The sequence below is a fragment of the Cherax quadricarinatus genome, chromosome 35 (genome assembly GCF_038502225.1).
Source record: "Cherax quadricarinatus isolate ZL_2023a chromosome 35, ASM3850222v1, whole genome shotgun sequence".
Classification (NCBI taxonomy): domain Eukaryota; kingdom Metazoa; phylum Arthropoda; class Malacostraca; order Decapoda; family Parastacidae; genus Cherax; species Cherax quadricarinatus.
Window position 1 is genome coordinate 17,611,719 of NC_091326.1, and position 16,888 is coordinate 17,628,606.

The 16,888-nt window shown below is 39.7% G+C and overlaps 1 protein-coding gene across 3 annotated transcripts in view; it reads left to right on the forward strand.

The window, feature by feature from the left end:
• Positions 1 to 16,390, forward strand: part of LOC128695031 (thimet oligopeptidase) — a gene marked incomplete at its 3' end in the record, with an annotated part of 205,504 nt that extends 189,114 nt beyond the window's left edge. For all 3 annotated transcript variants that reach the window (XM_070091414.1, XM_070091413.1, XM_070091412.1), the window contains 5 exon segments: positions 4,675 to 4,797; positions 5,231 to 5,368; positions 10,956 to 11,030; positions 15,409 to 15,585; positions 16,130 to 16,390. In XM_070091414.1, the coding sequence (XP_069947515.1) occupies positions 4,675 to 4,797; positions 5,231 to 5,368; positions 10,956 to 11,030; positions 15,409 to 15,585; positions 16,130 to 16,390 (774 nt within the window).
• Positions 16,391 to 16,888: the final 498 nt, after the last annotated feature.

Genomic DNA, 16,888 nt, shown 5'->3' on the forward strand with positions numbered 1-16,888 from the left:
ATTCCTAGTTTAAAGACCTAACAGCTCCCTCCACTGCGTTGGCCAGTGCTCCCACCCCACACCTAGACAAGTGAACCCCATCCCTGGCATACATGTCATTTCTGCCATAGAAGAGGTCCCATTTGTCAACGAATGTTACCGCATTTTCCTTACAGTATTTGTCCAGCCAGCAATTGACACCAATTGCTCTGGACAACCATTCATTTCCAACTCCTCTCCTTGGCAAAATGCCACATATGACAGGTTTCCCACCCTTCTTCCTAATTATCTCTATTGCTGACCTATACCTGCTAATCAGGTCCTCACTCCTACGTCTGCCAACATCGTTGCCTCCAGCACTGAGACAGATAATAGGATTGCTCCCATTACCTCTCATGATGTCATCCAGACGGCTAACAATATCCTTCATCCCAGCCCCAGGAAAACATACTCTCTGCCTCCTAGTCCTGTCCTTCAAACAGAATGCCCTATCCATGTACCTAATCTGGCTATCCCCAACAACAACAATGTTTTTACCTTCCTTGGCGTCGTCCGTAGTGATGCTCCGAGTAGTCGACTCACATTCGCCAGGTAGCATTACACCACTTGTAGAATTCGTCATGACGTTCTCGATGGTCTTCGTTGGGGTTTCTAGGGATGTCTCACTCACGTCTGCCAATGCTTCCTTGGTGCTCGTTGTGGCATTCCCAGTAGAACACTCACATTCGTCAGGTAGCACCGAGAATGAGTTGGAAGTTTCCACGGCAGTCTTCTGGTTTCTCGTTGTTTCTGCCTCTCCAACCGTTTTCTTAATCTTCAGCTTGGTTCCATGTTGCCCGGCCACTGACCAAGCTCCCCTCTTAACCTGGGGACTCACAACAGGTGGATTACTACGAATCCTCTTGTTCTCCTCCGTTAATCGCCGTATCTCCAGTTTAGCAACTCTGAGTTCTTCTCTCAGCTGCTGGTAAAGCTGCTCAAGAGAGGGCATCCTGGTTCAGATTCACAGAGAGCACACAAACAGGTCTTCACAGAGCTAAGTACACGTCACCACTGAACTAAGTACACGTCACCACTGAGCTAAGTACACGTCACCACTGAGCTAAGTACACGTCACCACTGAGCTAAGTACACGTCACCACTGAGCTAAGTACACGTCACCACTGAGCTAAGTACACGTCACCACTGAGCTAAGTACACGTCACCACTGAGCTAAGTACACGTCACCACTGAGCTAAGTACACGTCACCACTGAGCTAAGTACACGTCACCACTCGAGCTAAGTACACGTCACCATTATTAAATGCTGTAAAGAGTTTTTATGAGGATAGTGAGGCTCAGGTTAGGGTGTGTAGAAGAGAGGGAGACTATTTCCCAGTAAAAGTAGGTCTTAGACAGGGATGTGTAATGTCACCATGGTTGTTTAATATATTTATAGATGGGGTTGTAAAAGAAGTAAATGCTAGGGTGTTTGGGAGAGGGGTGGGATTAAATTATGGGGAATTAAATGCAAAATGGGAAGTGACAGTTACTTTTTGCTGATGATTCTGTGCTTATGGGAGATTCTAAAGAAAAATTGCAAAGGTTAGTGGATGAATTTGGGAGTGTGTGTAAAGGTAGAAAGTTGAAAGTGAACATAGGTGAGAGTAAGGTGATGAGGGTATCAAATGATTTAGATAAAGAAAAATTGGATATCACGTTGTAGAGGAGGAGTATGGAAGAAGTGAATATTTTCAGATATTTGGAAGTTGATATGTCAGCAGATGGGTTTATGAAGGATGAGGTTAACCACAGAATTGATGAAGGAAAAAAGGTGAGTGGTACATTGAAGTATCTGTGGAGACAAGATTATCCATGGAGGCAAAGAAAAGGAATGTACGAGAGTATAGCGGTACCAACACACTTGTGTAGGTGTGAAGCATGGGTTGTAAATGCTGCAGAGAGGAGGTGGCTGGAGGCAGTGGAGATGTTGTGTCTAAAGGCAATGTGTGTTGTAAATATGCAGAGAATTTGTAGTGTGGAAATTAGGAGGTGTGGAGTTACTGAAAGCATTAATCAGAGGGCTGAAGAGGGGCTATTGAGGTGGTTTGATCATTTAGAGAGAATGGATCAAAGTAGAATGACTTGTAGGGTGTATAAATTGATAGTGGAGGGAAGGAGGGGTAGGGGTCATCCCCATAGAGATTGGAGGGAAGGGGTAAAGGAGGTTTTGTGGGCGAGGGGCTATGACTTCCAGCAAGCGTGCGTGAGCTTGTTAGATAGGAGTGAATGGAGATGAATAGTTTTTTGGGACCTGATGAGCTGTTGAAGTGTGAGCAGGGTAATATTTAGTGAAGGGATTCAGGAAAACCGGTTAGCCAGACTTGAGCTAGAGTTCGTCACGGCCACGCTAGCTGGAGATTCGTCTGTAAAAACTTGCATTTGTGGTCACAGTGGTGCCTGTGCTAACCTTCCTATGGTGTAGAAAAATACCTAGTTGGACGAATCTTATTGTGGCTAGCTGGTCTAGTGGCTAACGCGACGGGCTGGAGTTTCGAGAGACTATGACTGCGGGTTCAATCCCGGCCGGGGTATGGTTTGTTTGCAATCGTGTCATTACGATTTCTTGAGTCAAGTCGAGTCTTGTCCTGGAAATGGGAAGTACGATGCCTGCACTTTAAAGGAAGGGTTTGGGATGTTGGCAGTTTAGAGGGATGTCTAAACTGTCGTGTCTGAGTGCTTCTGCAAAGACAGTGATTGTGAGTGATGGTGAAAGTATTGATTGATGATGAAAGTTTTTCTTTCTTTTTGGGTTTTTCTTTCTTTTTGGGTCACCCTGCCTCGGTGGGAAAAGGCTGATGTGTTAAAAAAAGAAAAAGAAAAAAAAAGACCTAAGAATGTTTACATTATAATAAAACTAAAGGAGCTCAGCTTCATGATCAGCACATCATGAATGTCCAGACCCCAATCTGAAACTTGTCCACTCTGTCAAAAAAAAAAAAAAATTTTTTCTTATGAAATGGTAGAGAATCTTTTTCTGAAGGTAAAACAAAATGTTTGAAATTTGATGGAAAATTGACGAAAATATGCTTTCATGAATTTTGCTGTCGGTGATATTTATGCATCGGCAATTTTACCCACTTGAATCCTATTTTAGGCCAAATACATTGTTTCAGTCGACCAAATTCTTAGGTATTTTGCTAATGTGTCTTCCATTTTATCGATTGAACACAAGAAATTGCCCAGTCAACTATTTCACCTATCCAATAAAGTGATCAGAAATTGGTAATTTGGCCAGTTTCACAAAAATTTCAAAATATTCCAGTTTCAAATAGGGTCCAGAATAAACAATGCAGGCATTCTTGCATAAATAACATCATCTCTGTTCATTAGTTATGTTCCTAGGCTTTTCACATAAATTTCATTTTGACTTTATTTACAAGGAATTTTTTTTTACATGGACATAAAAGATGATATACTGTTAGGCAATATTGTAATAATTGTATAAATAATATCAGTGCATTCGTGAATGCATATTAGACCCACCAATTGGACATGTATTGCATGAGCAACCTGATTTGTTTACTGTTGAATATTGGCAAAAATCAAGTATTTCTGCTACTTTGAACTTAATTTCATGCATGAGCGTGTTTGATAGGAGTGAATGGAGACAAATGGTTTTTAATACTTGACGTGCTGTTGGAGTGTGAGCAAAGTAACATTTATGAAGGGGTTCAGGGAAACCGGCAGGCCGGACTTGAGTCCTGGAGATGGGAAGTACAGTGCCTGCACTCTGAAGGAGGGGTGTTAATGTTGCAGTTTAAAAACTGTAGTGTAAAGCACCCTTCTGGCAAGACAGTGATGGAGTGAATGATGGTGAAAGTTTTTCTTTTTCGGGCCACCCTGCCTTGGTGGGAATCGGCCAGTGTGATAATAATAAAAAAAAAAAATTTCAATCGTGAAACTAATCGGAATCATCTCCATTTCTGTAATATATTTCCATTCCATCACATGTAACCAAGAAACTGAGAATACAACCATATAAACTATATTTAATTACATTGCAAAGTAGCTGTTTTAAACCAAAAACAGTTGCAATTTTTTTATGTGCTGTGTGATGCAGGATTTTTTATATGGTGCACACTTACTGCATAGACCCATTCTTTCATATCTAGGCCTAAATTTACCACTCACAGCTTATCTGAGTGAGCTGAGCTCATGGTGTAGTACTATGGTGCTGACAGTGATCTCAAAGCCGTAGTACTATGGCACGGCCAGTGAAGTGGTTAACAGCCACCCCTTGGCTGTTCCACTGTATAATGTATCAGGGGTAACAAGTGAGATGGAATGGAAGGTAAGATGGGTAGGGGTTGTCTCAGAATAGTTGGAGGGTGGTTTTAATGGACATAATACTGGAGTGTGAGTAAGCTAACTTTTATGAAGGGATTTAGTATCACCAATTAACTGGACTGAGTCCTGGAGGTGGGAAGGGCTTGCACTGCAATTTGGGGAGGAGTATTGACTGTGATCTCAGCACACTTCTCAAAAGACAGCTGTTAAATTAATGATGGTGATTTTTTTTTTCTTTGTCGCCCTACCTTGGTGGGAGATGGCCATTGAGATAAAAACAAAATGTTTATGTATTTGTTTTATTTTACATTTTTATTGGTCTTTACTGTTTATAATAGGGTGTGGCATTTCACGCTGTTTCAACAGGTGCGGCAGTATTTTCCTCTAGAAAAAGTTACTAGTGGATTGTTACATATCTATCAAACGTTGCTGGGGCTTCATTTCACTCAGGAGTCTGATGCAGATACATGGCATGAAGATGTAAAATTAGTAAGTTATGTATTGTATGTGGCTGTATCTTAGTACTCTCATGTTAGTGTCTATTTATAATTTTTTGTTATATGAAAACTGATTTCCCTGTATATATAATGCTGAGCAATATTCTAATCGTGTTTACTAATTCAGTAAATTTTATATATTTTTAATATTTATCCTTGTCTTTAACCCTTAAACTGTCCGAATGTAGATCTATGTTTACGCACGTAGCGCTCCGACCTTGATTTTCTCCATTTGAAAGCACGTAAAAAAAAAGTAGATCTACATTCTATGCAAGCAAACGTAGATCTACGTTTGGACAGTTTAGGGGTTGAGCAAAATAGAAAGTGCAGTGTTGTAGAATGAGTTAAATTTTTGTATGAAGAAATTAGAAAGAGTTTGGGAAGCACTGTGTTCTAAAGAGTTTACTCTTGATATATTTCTCCAGTATCGTGTGAATGATTCAAAAACTGGGGAGCATCTAGGCTATTTCTATTTGGACCTTTACCCACGTGATGGAAAGTTCGGACATGCTGCCGTTTTTCCTCTACAGCCTTCCTGTGTTGCTGCTAATGGGGATCGACAGGTGAGATAATCTTAACGTATTTTTATAAAGATATTAAGGAGGTACTACTGTCCTGCCATGTGAGTGTAAAATGAAAGCTTGTAATTGTTGTACATGATGGTAGGATTGCTGGTGTCTTTTTTCTCTGTCTTATAAACATGCTGGATAACAGGTATATCTTTCTACTTCTACTTACACTTAGGTCATACTACACAGGCATGCACATGCATATACACCTACCATCCGACTTACGACCTGCTCGACTTACGACCACTTGACTTATGACCGTGTTTTTTATGCCAAATTTCTGGGAAATAAACAACTATTTGTGTTGTACACAGTGTTTATCCTAAACCTTACAGTATAAAATACAGTACTAACAACATAAAAAGTAAAGGAAAACATGAAATACCAAAATAAAACAATAAAATAGCCATTACAAAAATGTTTTGTTGATATTCAGTAGTAAAGTTTGACTTACAACCATTTCGACTTAAGACCGGTTTCTCAGAACCGAACTCGGTCGTAAGTCGGATGGTAGGTGTATATGCATACACACATCTAGATTTTTCTTCTTTTTCTTAATAGTTCTTGTTCTTCTTTATTTCCTCTATTCTCCATGGGGAAGTGGAAAGGAATCTTTCCTCCATAAGCCATGCGTGTTGTATGAGGTGACTAAAATGCTGGGAGCAATGGGCTAGTAACCCCTTCTCCTGTAGAAAATGCTAAAAAAAGAGAAGAAGAAAAACTTTATAAAACTGGGATGCTTGAATGTGTGTGGATATAGTGTGGGTGAAGAGAGAGAGAGATGATTGCTAATGTTATGAATAAAAGAAATTGGATGTCCTAGCTCTAAGCGAAACAAAGCTGAAGGGGGTGGGCGAGTTTCAGTGGGGAGAAATAAATGGGATTAAGTCAGGAGTAACTGAGAGAGTTAGAGCTAAGTAAGGGGTAGCAATAATGTTGCAGGATGAGTTATGGAAGGAGAAGAGGGAATGTAAATGCATAAATTCCAAAAATTGTGGATTAAAATATGGGCTGGATACAAAAAGTGGTCATAATAAGTGTGTATGCACCTGGAGAAGAGAGGAGTGTAGAGGAGAGAAATTTTGGGAGATATTAAGTGAGTGTGTAGGAACTTTTGAACCAAGTAAGAGTAATTGTGGTAGGGGACCTAAATACTAAAGTAGGAGAAACATTTAGAGAGGGTGTGGTAGGTAAGTTTGGGGTGCCAGGTATAAATGATAGGACTTTTTATAGAAAGGGGCTTGTTTATAGGTAATACATATTTTAACAAAACGAGGATAAATGAGTATACAAGATATGATGTAGGGCATAATGACAGTAGTTTGTTGGACTATGTATTGGTAGATAAAAGACTGTTTAGTAGACTTAAGGATGTCATGTTTATAGAGGGGCCACAGATATATCAGATCATTTCTAGTTGTAGCTACAGTGAGAGTAAAAGGTAGATGGGATACAAAGAAAATGGAAGCAGCAAATAAGGGAGAGGTGATGGTTTGTAAACTAGAGGAGGAGGCAGTTAGGGTAAAATATAAACAACTATTGGAGGATAGATGGGCTAGTGAGAGTGTAGGCAATGGGGTCGAAGATGTATGGGGTAGGTTTAAGAATGTAGTGTTTGTGTTCAGCAGAAGTTTGTGGTTACAGGAAAGTGGGTGTGGGAGGGAAGAAGAGCTATTGGTGGAATGATGATGTAAAGAGAGTAGTAAGAGAGAAAAAGTTAGCATATGAGAGGTTTTTACAGAGTAGAAGTAATGCAAGGAGGGAAGAGTATATGGAGAGAAAAAGAGAGGTTAAGAGAGTGGTGAAGCAATGTAAAAAGAGAGCAAATGAGAGAGTGGGTGAGATAATAAATTTTGTTGAAAATATGAAAGTTTTGGAGTGAGATTAATAAGTTGAGGAATCCTAGGGAACAAATGGACTTGATAGTTAAAAATAGGAGAGAAGAGTTATTAAATAGATAGTTAGAGATATCAGGAAGATGGAGGGAATATTTTGAGGAATTGTTAAATGTTGCTGAATTTAAGGAAGCTGTGATTTCGTGTATAGGGCAAGGAGGAATAACATCTTGTAGGAATGCGGAAGAGCCAGTTGTGAGTGTGGGGGAAGTTCGTGAGGCAGTGGGTAGAATGAAAGGGGGTAAGGCAGCTGGGATTGATGGGATAAAAATAGAAATGTTAAAAGCAGGTGGGGATATAGTTTTGGAGTGGTTGGTGCTTTTATTTAATAAATGTATGGAAGAGGGTAAGGTACCTAGGGATTGGCAGAGAGCATGCATAGTTCCTTTGTATAAAGGCAAAGGGGACAAAAGAGAGTGCAAAAATTATAGGGGAATAAGTCTGTTGAGGAGAAAGAGGGATTTTGGGAAATGTTGAGTGGGTGTGTGGGGAGTTTTGAACCAAGTGAGAGAGTACTTGTGGTTGGGGATCTCACTGCTGAAGTGGGTAAAAATGTTGTGGAGGGAGTAGTAGGTAAATTTGGGATGCCAGGGGTAAATGAAAATGGGGACCCTTTAATTGAGCTATGTGTAGAAAGAGGTTTGGTAATAAGTAATACATATTTTATGAAAAAGAGGATAAATAAGTATATAAGGTATGATATAGCACGTAATGAAAGTAGTTTGTTAGAGTATGTATTGGTGGATAAAAGGTTGATGGGTATGCTTCAGGATGTACTTGTTTATAGAGGGGCAGCGAATATATCAGATCATTATTTAGTTGTAGCTACAGTTAGAGTAAGAGATAGATGGGACAAAAGAAAAATGGCAACAGCAAGTAAGAGAGAGGTGGAAGTGTATAAACTAGGGGAGGAGGAGGAAGTTAGGGTGAGATATAAGCAGCTATTAGCAGAAAGGTGGGCTGATGCAAGTATAGGTAGTGGGGGGGGGTGAAGAGGATTGGGATAGTTTTAAAAATGCAGTATTAGAATGTGGGGCAGAAGTTTGTGGTTTTAGGAGGGTGGGTGCAGGAGGAAAGAGGAGTGATTGGTGGAATGATGAAGTAAAGGGTGTGATAAGAGAAAAAGGTAGCTTATGAGAGGTTTTTACAGGGCAGAAGTATTGTAAGAAGAGTATATGGAGAGTAAAAGAAAGGTGAAGAGAGTGGTGAGAGAGTGCAAAAGGAGAGCAGATGAAAGAGTGGGAGAGGCACTGGCAAGAAATTTTGCTGAAAATAAGAAAAAAAAAATTGGAGTGAGATAAACAAGTTAAGAAAGCCTAGGGAAAGAATGGATTTGTCAGTTAAAAACTGAGATGGGGAGCTGGCGAAACATCTTTTAGGAGTGAAGAAGAGCAGGATGTGAGTGTGGGGGAGGTGTATGAGGCATTATGTAGAATGAAAGGGGGTAAAGCAGCAGGAACTGATGGGATCATGACAGAAATGTTAAAAGCAGGGGGTATATTTTGTTGGAGTGGTTGGTATTTTTGCTTAATAAATGTATGAAAGAGGGGAAGGTAGCCAGGGATTGGCAGAGAGCATGTATAGTTCCTTTATATAAAGGGAAGGGGGACAAAAGAGATTGTAAAAATTATAGGAGAATAAGTTTACTGAGGTAAAGTGTATGGTAGGATTAATATTGAAAAAAATTAGAGGTAAGACAGAGAGTAGGATTGCAGATGAGCAAGGAGGCTTTAGAGTGGGTAGGGAATGTGTAGATCAAGTGTTTACATTGAAGCATATATGTGAACAGTATTTAGATAAAAGTAGGAAAGTTTTCATTACATGTACGGATTTAGTGGATAGGGGAGCAATGTGGCAGATGTTGCAAATGTATGGAATAGGTAGCAAGTTACTAAATGCTGTAAAGAATTTTTATGAGGATAGTGAGGCTCAGGTTAGGGTGCATAGGAGAGAGGGAGATTACTTCCCGGTAAAAGTAGGTCTTAGACAGGAATGTGTAATGTCACCATGGTTGTTTAATATATTTATAGATGGGGTTGTAAATGAAGTAAATGCTAGGGTGTTGGGGAGAGAAGCGGGGTTAAATTATGGGGAATCAAGTGTAAAATGGGAGTTGACACATTTACATTTTGCTGATGGTAATGTGCTTATGGGAGATTCAAAAGAAAAGTTGCAAAGGTTAGTAGACGAGTTTGGGAGTGTGTGTAAAGGTAGAAAGTTGAAAGTGAACATAGATAAGAGTAAGGTGATGAGGGTATCAAATGTTTTAGATAAAGAAAAATTGGATATCACATTGGAAAGAGGGAGCATGGAAGAAGTGAATGTTTTCAGATATTTGGGAGTTGATGTGTCAACGGATGGATTTATGAAGGATGAGGTTAACCATAGAATTGATGAAGGAAAAAAGGCGAGTGGTGCGTAGAGGTATCTGTGGAGACAAAAAACTGTTATCTATGGAGGCAAAGAAGGGAATGTATGAAAGTGTATTGGTACCAACACTCTTATATGGGTGTGAAGCTTGGGTTGTAAATGCTGCAGTGAAGATGTGGCTGGAGGCAGTAGAGATGTCCTGTCCAAGAGCAATGTGTGGTGTAAATATTATACAGAGAATTCAGAGTGTGGAAATTAGTAGGAAATGTGGAGTTACTAAAAGTATTAGAGGGCTGAAGAGGGGTTGTTCAGATGGTTTGGTCATTTAGAGAGAATGGATCAAAGTAGAATGACTTGGAGAGCATATAAATCTTTAGGGTAAGGAAGGAAGGGTAGGGGTCATACTTGAAAAGGGTGGAGGGAGGGGGTAAAGGAGGTTTAGTGAGTGAGGGGCTTGGACTCCTATCAAGCGTGTGTGAGCGTGTTAGATAGGAATAAATGGAAACGAATGGTTTTTGGGACTTGACAAGCTGTTGGAGTGTGAGCAGGGTAATATTTAGTGAAGGGATTCAGGAAAATCGGTTATTATAGATTTAACCGGACTTGAGTCCTGGAAATGGGAAGTACAATGCCTGCACTTTCAGGGAGGGGTCTGGGATATTGACAGTTTGGAGGGACTTCTAAACTGTTGTATCTGGGTGCCTCTGCAAAGACAGTGATTATGTATGAGTGAGGTAAAAGTGTTGAATGATGGGGATTTTTTTTTCTTTTTGGGTCACCCTGCCTCGGTGGGAGACGGCTGACTTCTTGAGAAAAAAAAAATTGTTGAATACACCTGGTATAGTGTATGGTAGATCTAATATTGAAAGAATTAAGAGTAAGATGGAGAGTAGGATAGCAGATGAACGAGGCTTTAGGAAAGGTAGGGGGTGTGTAGACTGAATGTTTACAGTGAAACATACAGGTGAACAGTGTTTAGATAAGGGTAAAGAGGTTTTTGTGGTATTTATGGATTTGGAAAAGGCATATGACGTTGTGGATAGGGGAGCAATGTGGCAGATATTGCAGATGTATGGAATAGGAGGTAGGTTACTGAAAGCAGTGAAGGGTTTTTATGAGGATAGTGAGGCTCAGGTTAGAGTATGTAGGAAAGAGGGAGATTATTTCCCAGAAAAAGTAGGCCTTAGACAAGGATGTGTGATGTCACACACATGTTTATAGATGGGGTTGTAAGAGAAGTGAATGGTATGAAATCTTAAGTAAAATTGTAAGGCCATAGTCAATTTTTTTTAAAAGGCTTTGGACTTTGTTTGCAGGTTGCAGTATGTGCAATGATGTGCAACTTCACGAAGCCCACCAAAGATAAACCAGCACTGTTGGATCACTCAGAGGTAAGTTCTGACTATGCTAAATTCATTGACTCATTCTAACATGCAGTGATTCTGGAAAAAAAGATTCCACATTGAAAGAGTCTGTCGTCTTGCCGTTGTTACTGTAATTCATTTTAAAGCCTAGTGCAGTTAAGAACGAATTTCCAAGAATTCCAAAACAGTCTTGGGTTAAATGACTCGCTTGGGCTTAGTGCTTAACGTTAATTATTTAATTTTAACCCATGCACTTATGATGTGCCAGGCTGCTTGTTGTATAACTACAGACCCTGCAATAATTCATGGAACAGTAACCAGATAATGAAGTTAAGGGAAGGGCGAGCAGAATCACCCACTTTTTTTTTTTTTAAATCAGATTTCAATGGGATTGTGACAGTGGATTAAGCAGCATAAAAAATGTATAGTCTGTATTTGTTTTGACTGTTAGCCTTCAAGTTAGGTAGAAAAAAATTAATTTTGCACAATTTAAGGGTCCTAGGACTTTCCTTTTTCTACTAAATTGGGAAGATGTACAATGCTCTAGTTGACATCGGATGAAAGATAAAGGCTAGATTAATAGTGACCCATGACACTTTAGCGATAATGTTAGTAGATTCCATAAAAAAATGTTGAAGTTAGTAATTTTTTTTTTATTTTTTTTTTTTGTGTACAAAAAAGATCATTAAAAATAAAGCTGTAAGCAGTATCACAAATCCACCGTGGGTGTTTGTAGAACCATCATTCCTCAATAACGTCTGCAAAAATCATGATAATCCTATTAATATTTATCGCAGGAGAGGTATTGCAATGTCAATTACTTATGTTCTGATTTATTACTGATTTTGTTTGGTGTGAAACTCTATGGTTACGGCACGCCAAATCTGAGCGTGTTGCACCCATCCTTGCTTGTTGACAGCCTGCCGGCTACTAAGGGACTCACCGTGCTCCACACACTAGCCAGCACAGAAGATGCCATGTAGAGTATTTAAAATGAAACAATCATAAAAATCATAATTTTTGGAGGGAAAAAAAAACACTAATTGCCAACATGTATTTTTGCTGACAGCAGCAACAAAAAAATACATTTAATGAAAAATATACTTAGAAATACGCAGATTACATCAAAATGTTGCCAGAATTTTGTACTATTTTTCAGTAAGAAAGAATTTTTTCCAGCATTTTTCAATTTTAATTTCCTGAAATTGGAAAAAGGCTCACCCCTCCCTGAAGCTTTCTCTTTCACGATGCGAGGTCATCTCAGAAGAAAAAGTGTGAGAGATTGCAGTAAGTTTATGCAGGAGAGAGAGAGAGAGAGATCTGTCATTTCAGCAGAGCCTTCAACATAGGAGGGATGTGGGTGGCCTTACTGTTATGTACAAGGCCAATATTGTCAAAATACCACACTTGGATCCACTGCGAGGACAGCGTGAAACAAGCTTTTATGCCACAAGACGGGCAGAAAGCAGCAACTTCACTCTGGCTGTGCCCTTCTCCAGAACATCACTCCATCTGAGATCATATATACCCAGGATGACTCGAGTATGGAACACATTCGTACAGCATAATGATGTCAACGAGATAGTCAGTTGATCAAATGAAAATGCTGGCCCACAGATGGCTCCAACTTCATCCTGTTCCCTACTTGTATGTCTCATAACAATAAAAATGCTTTCAAATGAGCTGATGTAGGTAACAGCTCTTAGCTTGCCAATAAAGTTAGGAATCCTTAACCTGTAAATAGCTTGTCAATAAAGCTAGGGATCCTTAACCTTGTCAAACCCTGTGTAAAAAAAAAAGAGAGAGAGAGAGAAGAGGAGAGAGAGAGAAGAGAGAGAGAGAGAGAAGAGGAGAGAGAGAGAGGAGGAGAGAGAGAGAGAAGAGGAGAGAGAGAGAGAGAAGAGGAGAGAGAGAGAGAGAAGAGGAGAGAGAGAGAGAGAAGAGGAGAGAGAGAGAGAGAAGAGGAGAGAGAGAGAGAGAGAAGAGGGAGAGAGAGAGAGAAGAGGAGAGAGAGAGAGAGAAGAGGAGAGAGAGAGAGAGAAGAGGAGAGAGAGAGAGAGAAGAGGAGAGGAGAGAGAGAGAAGAGGAGAGAGAGAGAAGAGGAGAGAGAAGAGGAGAGAGAGAGAAGAGAGAGAGAAGAGAAGTGAGAGAGAGAGAAGAGGAGAGAGAGAGAGAGAAGAGGAGAGAGAGAGAAGAGGAGAGAGAGAGAGAAGAGGAGAGAGAGAAGAGGAGAGAGAGAGAAGAGGAGAGAGAGAAAAGAGGAGAGAGAGAGGAGAGGGAGAGAGAGAGAGGAGAGGGAGAGAGAGAGAGGAGAGGGAGAGAGAGAGAGGAGAGGGAGAGAGAGAGAGAGAGAGGAGAGGGAGAGAGGAGAGGGAGAGAGAGAGGAGAGAGAGAGAGAGGAGAGAGAGAGTGTGTGTGTGTGATAGTGCGAGTGGGCGAGTGTGAATGAACGTGAGAGAGTGAGTGAGAGTGAGTGCTGCATACTCAAGTATGGGCCTGACATAAATGGTATACAGAGTCTTGAACGATTCCTTACTGAGGTATCGGAACGCTATCCGTGTGTGTGTGTGTGTGTGTGTGTGTTTGTGTGTGTGTGTGTTTGTGTGTGTGTGTGTTTGTGTGTGTTTGTGTGTGTGTGTGGTCAGCCAGGGAGGAGTGTTCCCTCATGCACTCATCACACAACAGCTGTTTGTATATCCATGCCAGGTATCATTTTCTCTTTCTCCCATTCTTTCTCCTTTTTTTCTTTCTCTTTCACTTTCACTATCTTTTCTCTCTCATACATATACACTCTCCCCTGCAACCACATATAAGCAAGTGCACATGCACATACGGTGTGTTGATTGTAATGGAAAAACAATTAGTATGCTTATGGAATGAAATAATGGTCAAGGAATGTAACTAAAGTGGAATTTAGACAGTGTTTTTTTGAGTTACATTTTGAATTTAAAATTTTTGGTTTCTTCTGAAACATTATACATATATAGGCAGTAGGTTGGTAAACAGCAACTGCCCAGGGAGGTACTACCGTCCTGCCAAGTGAGTGTAAAACGAAAGCCTGTAATTGTTTTAAATGGTGGTAGGATTGCTGGTGTCCTTTTTTTCTGTCTCGTATGCATGCAAGATTTCAGATATGTCTTGCTACTTCTACTTACACTTTGGTCACACTACACATACATGTACAATCATATATATGAACACCCCTCTGGGTTTTCTGCTATTTTCTTTCTAGTTCTTGTTCTTGTCTCTTATCTCCATGGGGAAGTGGAACAGAATTCTTCCTCCATAAGCCATGTGTGTTGTAAGAGGGGACTAAAATGCCGGGAGCAAGGGGCTAGTAACCCCTTCTCCTGTATAAATTACTAAATTTAAAAAGAGAAACTTTAGTTTTTCTTTTTGGGCCACTCTGCCTTGGTGGGATATGGCCAGTTTGTTGAAAAAAAAAATGAAAATAAAATTGTTATTGTTTGAGTTGTTAGAGGACACTTGATATAGAGAAAAAACAGGAGAGGACCTAGAGTGTTGCCTTGGGTAATACCAGTAGTTCTTGATAGAGTTGATGAGGTAGAATCATTTATGTTTACTTATTGGAGTATGTTACAAAGTAACATTAGTTATAGTAGTAGTGACTTATGGGTTCATAATACTTCAGTCTTAAGAGGAAGCCTTTGTCAGCAGTTTCAAATAACTTACATATGTCACTAAATATTTCAGCTGGGTATTCATTTGTTTCAGGTGCTTTATAGATTGCTGGTATTTTTCTTATGGAATTTATTTTTTTTTTTTTAAGATTCTGAAGAAATATTGACATGGAGAGAATTTTGTGCTTGCTTGTATGAAAATATTTGTATGTATATTTTAAAATATTTTTGATAATATTGATAGGTTTGAAATTGGTCTTTAATCATTTGTTGGAGGGATCTCCACCTTTTTGGGTTAGGGCTACTCTCGTTATTTTGAGGATGCTTGGAAAAGTTTCTGAAAGTGATTTATTAAATAAAATTGTAATGGCTAGTAACAATACTTGAAGTGCTTTCAATTTCAGGTTGATTCCTTCCTGTGTTTTTGAATGACTTTATTATGGAGTCAACTTCTGTGGCAGAGATTCATAAAAGTACAAGGAATTAGGATAGTTGCCAGCAAGAAAGTTTTTAATATTGAATTGGGTCACAGGAATGTCACTCACTAGCCTGGTTCCAGTGGAGGAAAAGGAGCCATTGAATTCATTAGCAGTGTTAGTGGTCAAGAAGGCAACTGAGTTACCTTCATGGAGGGAGAGAGTTCTTGTTTTGTTCTTTGACTACTTATATTTAGTTGTAATTTGCATTTCAGAAGAGATAATCAGTTCTGAATTAATTCATGGAACATGATATTGAGATGAAAAATGTATTTCCCTATGTCTTAGGTAGAGACATACTTCCACGAGTTTGGTCATGTCATGCACCACATCTGTTCACGGGCTACCTTCTCTATGTTTGCTGGAACGCGTGTAGAGAGAGATTTCCTCGAGGCTCCTTCACAGATGTTGGAAAATTGGGTATGGGAGAAGGAGCCCCTTTCCCTTATGTCTGGACATTATCAGGTATGGTTTATTTGTTTACTCAGAATTTGCTATTTCCTTTCTACCCCCTTCCCTTCCTTTTCCTCCTTCCAACCCTCCCCTTTCCCTTCCTTTTCCTCCTTCCAACCCTCCCCTTCCCCTTCTTTTTCCTCCTTTCAACCCTCCCCTTCCCCTTCTTTTTCCTCCTTTCAACCCTCCCCTTCCCCTTCTTTTTCCTCCTTCCAACCCTCCCCTTCCCCTTCTTTTTCCTCCTCCCAACCCTCTCCTTCCCCTTCCTTTTCCTCCTTCCAACCCTCCCCTTCCCCTTCATTTTCCTCCTTCCAACCCTCCCCTTCCCCTTCCTTTTCCTCCTTCTAGCCCTCCTCTTTATTTTTTTTTAATGGATGCTGAACTTAAAAATAATATACAGCAGAGAGAATAGGTTCTAAATAAAAATATTGTGAAAAATTTATTTTTTATGCAACATTAATTATCAATGATTCATCATTGTTGAATAGGAGTTAGTGCATGTACTGCAAATTACTTAACATTTATCTCAAATTTTTTTTCTTTTTTACTCTCAAAGACTAGTGCCACACTTCCTGATGAAATAGTTGAGAAGCTAGCAAAGTCTCGGAAAGCAAATGCAGGCGGGTTCAATTTAAGGCAGATCATTTTAGCAACGTTTGACCAAACTATTCACACAAGAGGTCAGGCTGATACGAAGTCACTGTTCGCTCAAACATACCGTGACATAATGGATATTGAACCCATCCCTAACACCAATATGCCTGCTAATTTTGGTCATCTTGCTGGTGGATATGATGCTCAATATTATGGCTATATGGTAAGTTTATACTGTTCAGTTAATACTGTAGAATAGATAAGTGGTGATTCCATTAAAATTTTAAGATTGTTCAGTATCAGTTAACTGATTGACAGTGTTTCAGACAATCATCACAAATTGCTGGAGACAATTATTGTTCCATCTTCTAAAGGTATTTTGTTTCTTAACATGCTAGTTGTCTCCCACCAAGGCAGGGTGATTCGAAAAAGAAACACTTTCACCATCATTCACACTATCACTGTCTTACCATAGGTGTGAAGATACAACAGTTTAGATGTCCCTCCAAACAGCAAATACAGTGGAACCTCTACTTATGAGTTTAAACCGTTCCATGACCTTGCTTGCATCTGGATTTGCTCGTTTGGAGAGTCAATTTTCTTCATTTAAATTAATTGAAATGGAATTAATCCGTTCCCTTGGAATTCCAGGTACGACAAAATACTTTAATAATTTCCCGAATATCAACTCTACGGCTTATTTATCTATCACAATTCGTCT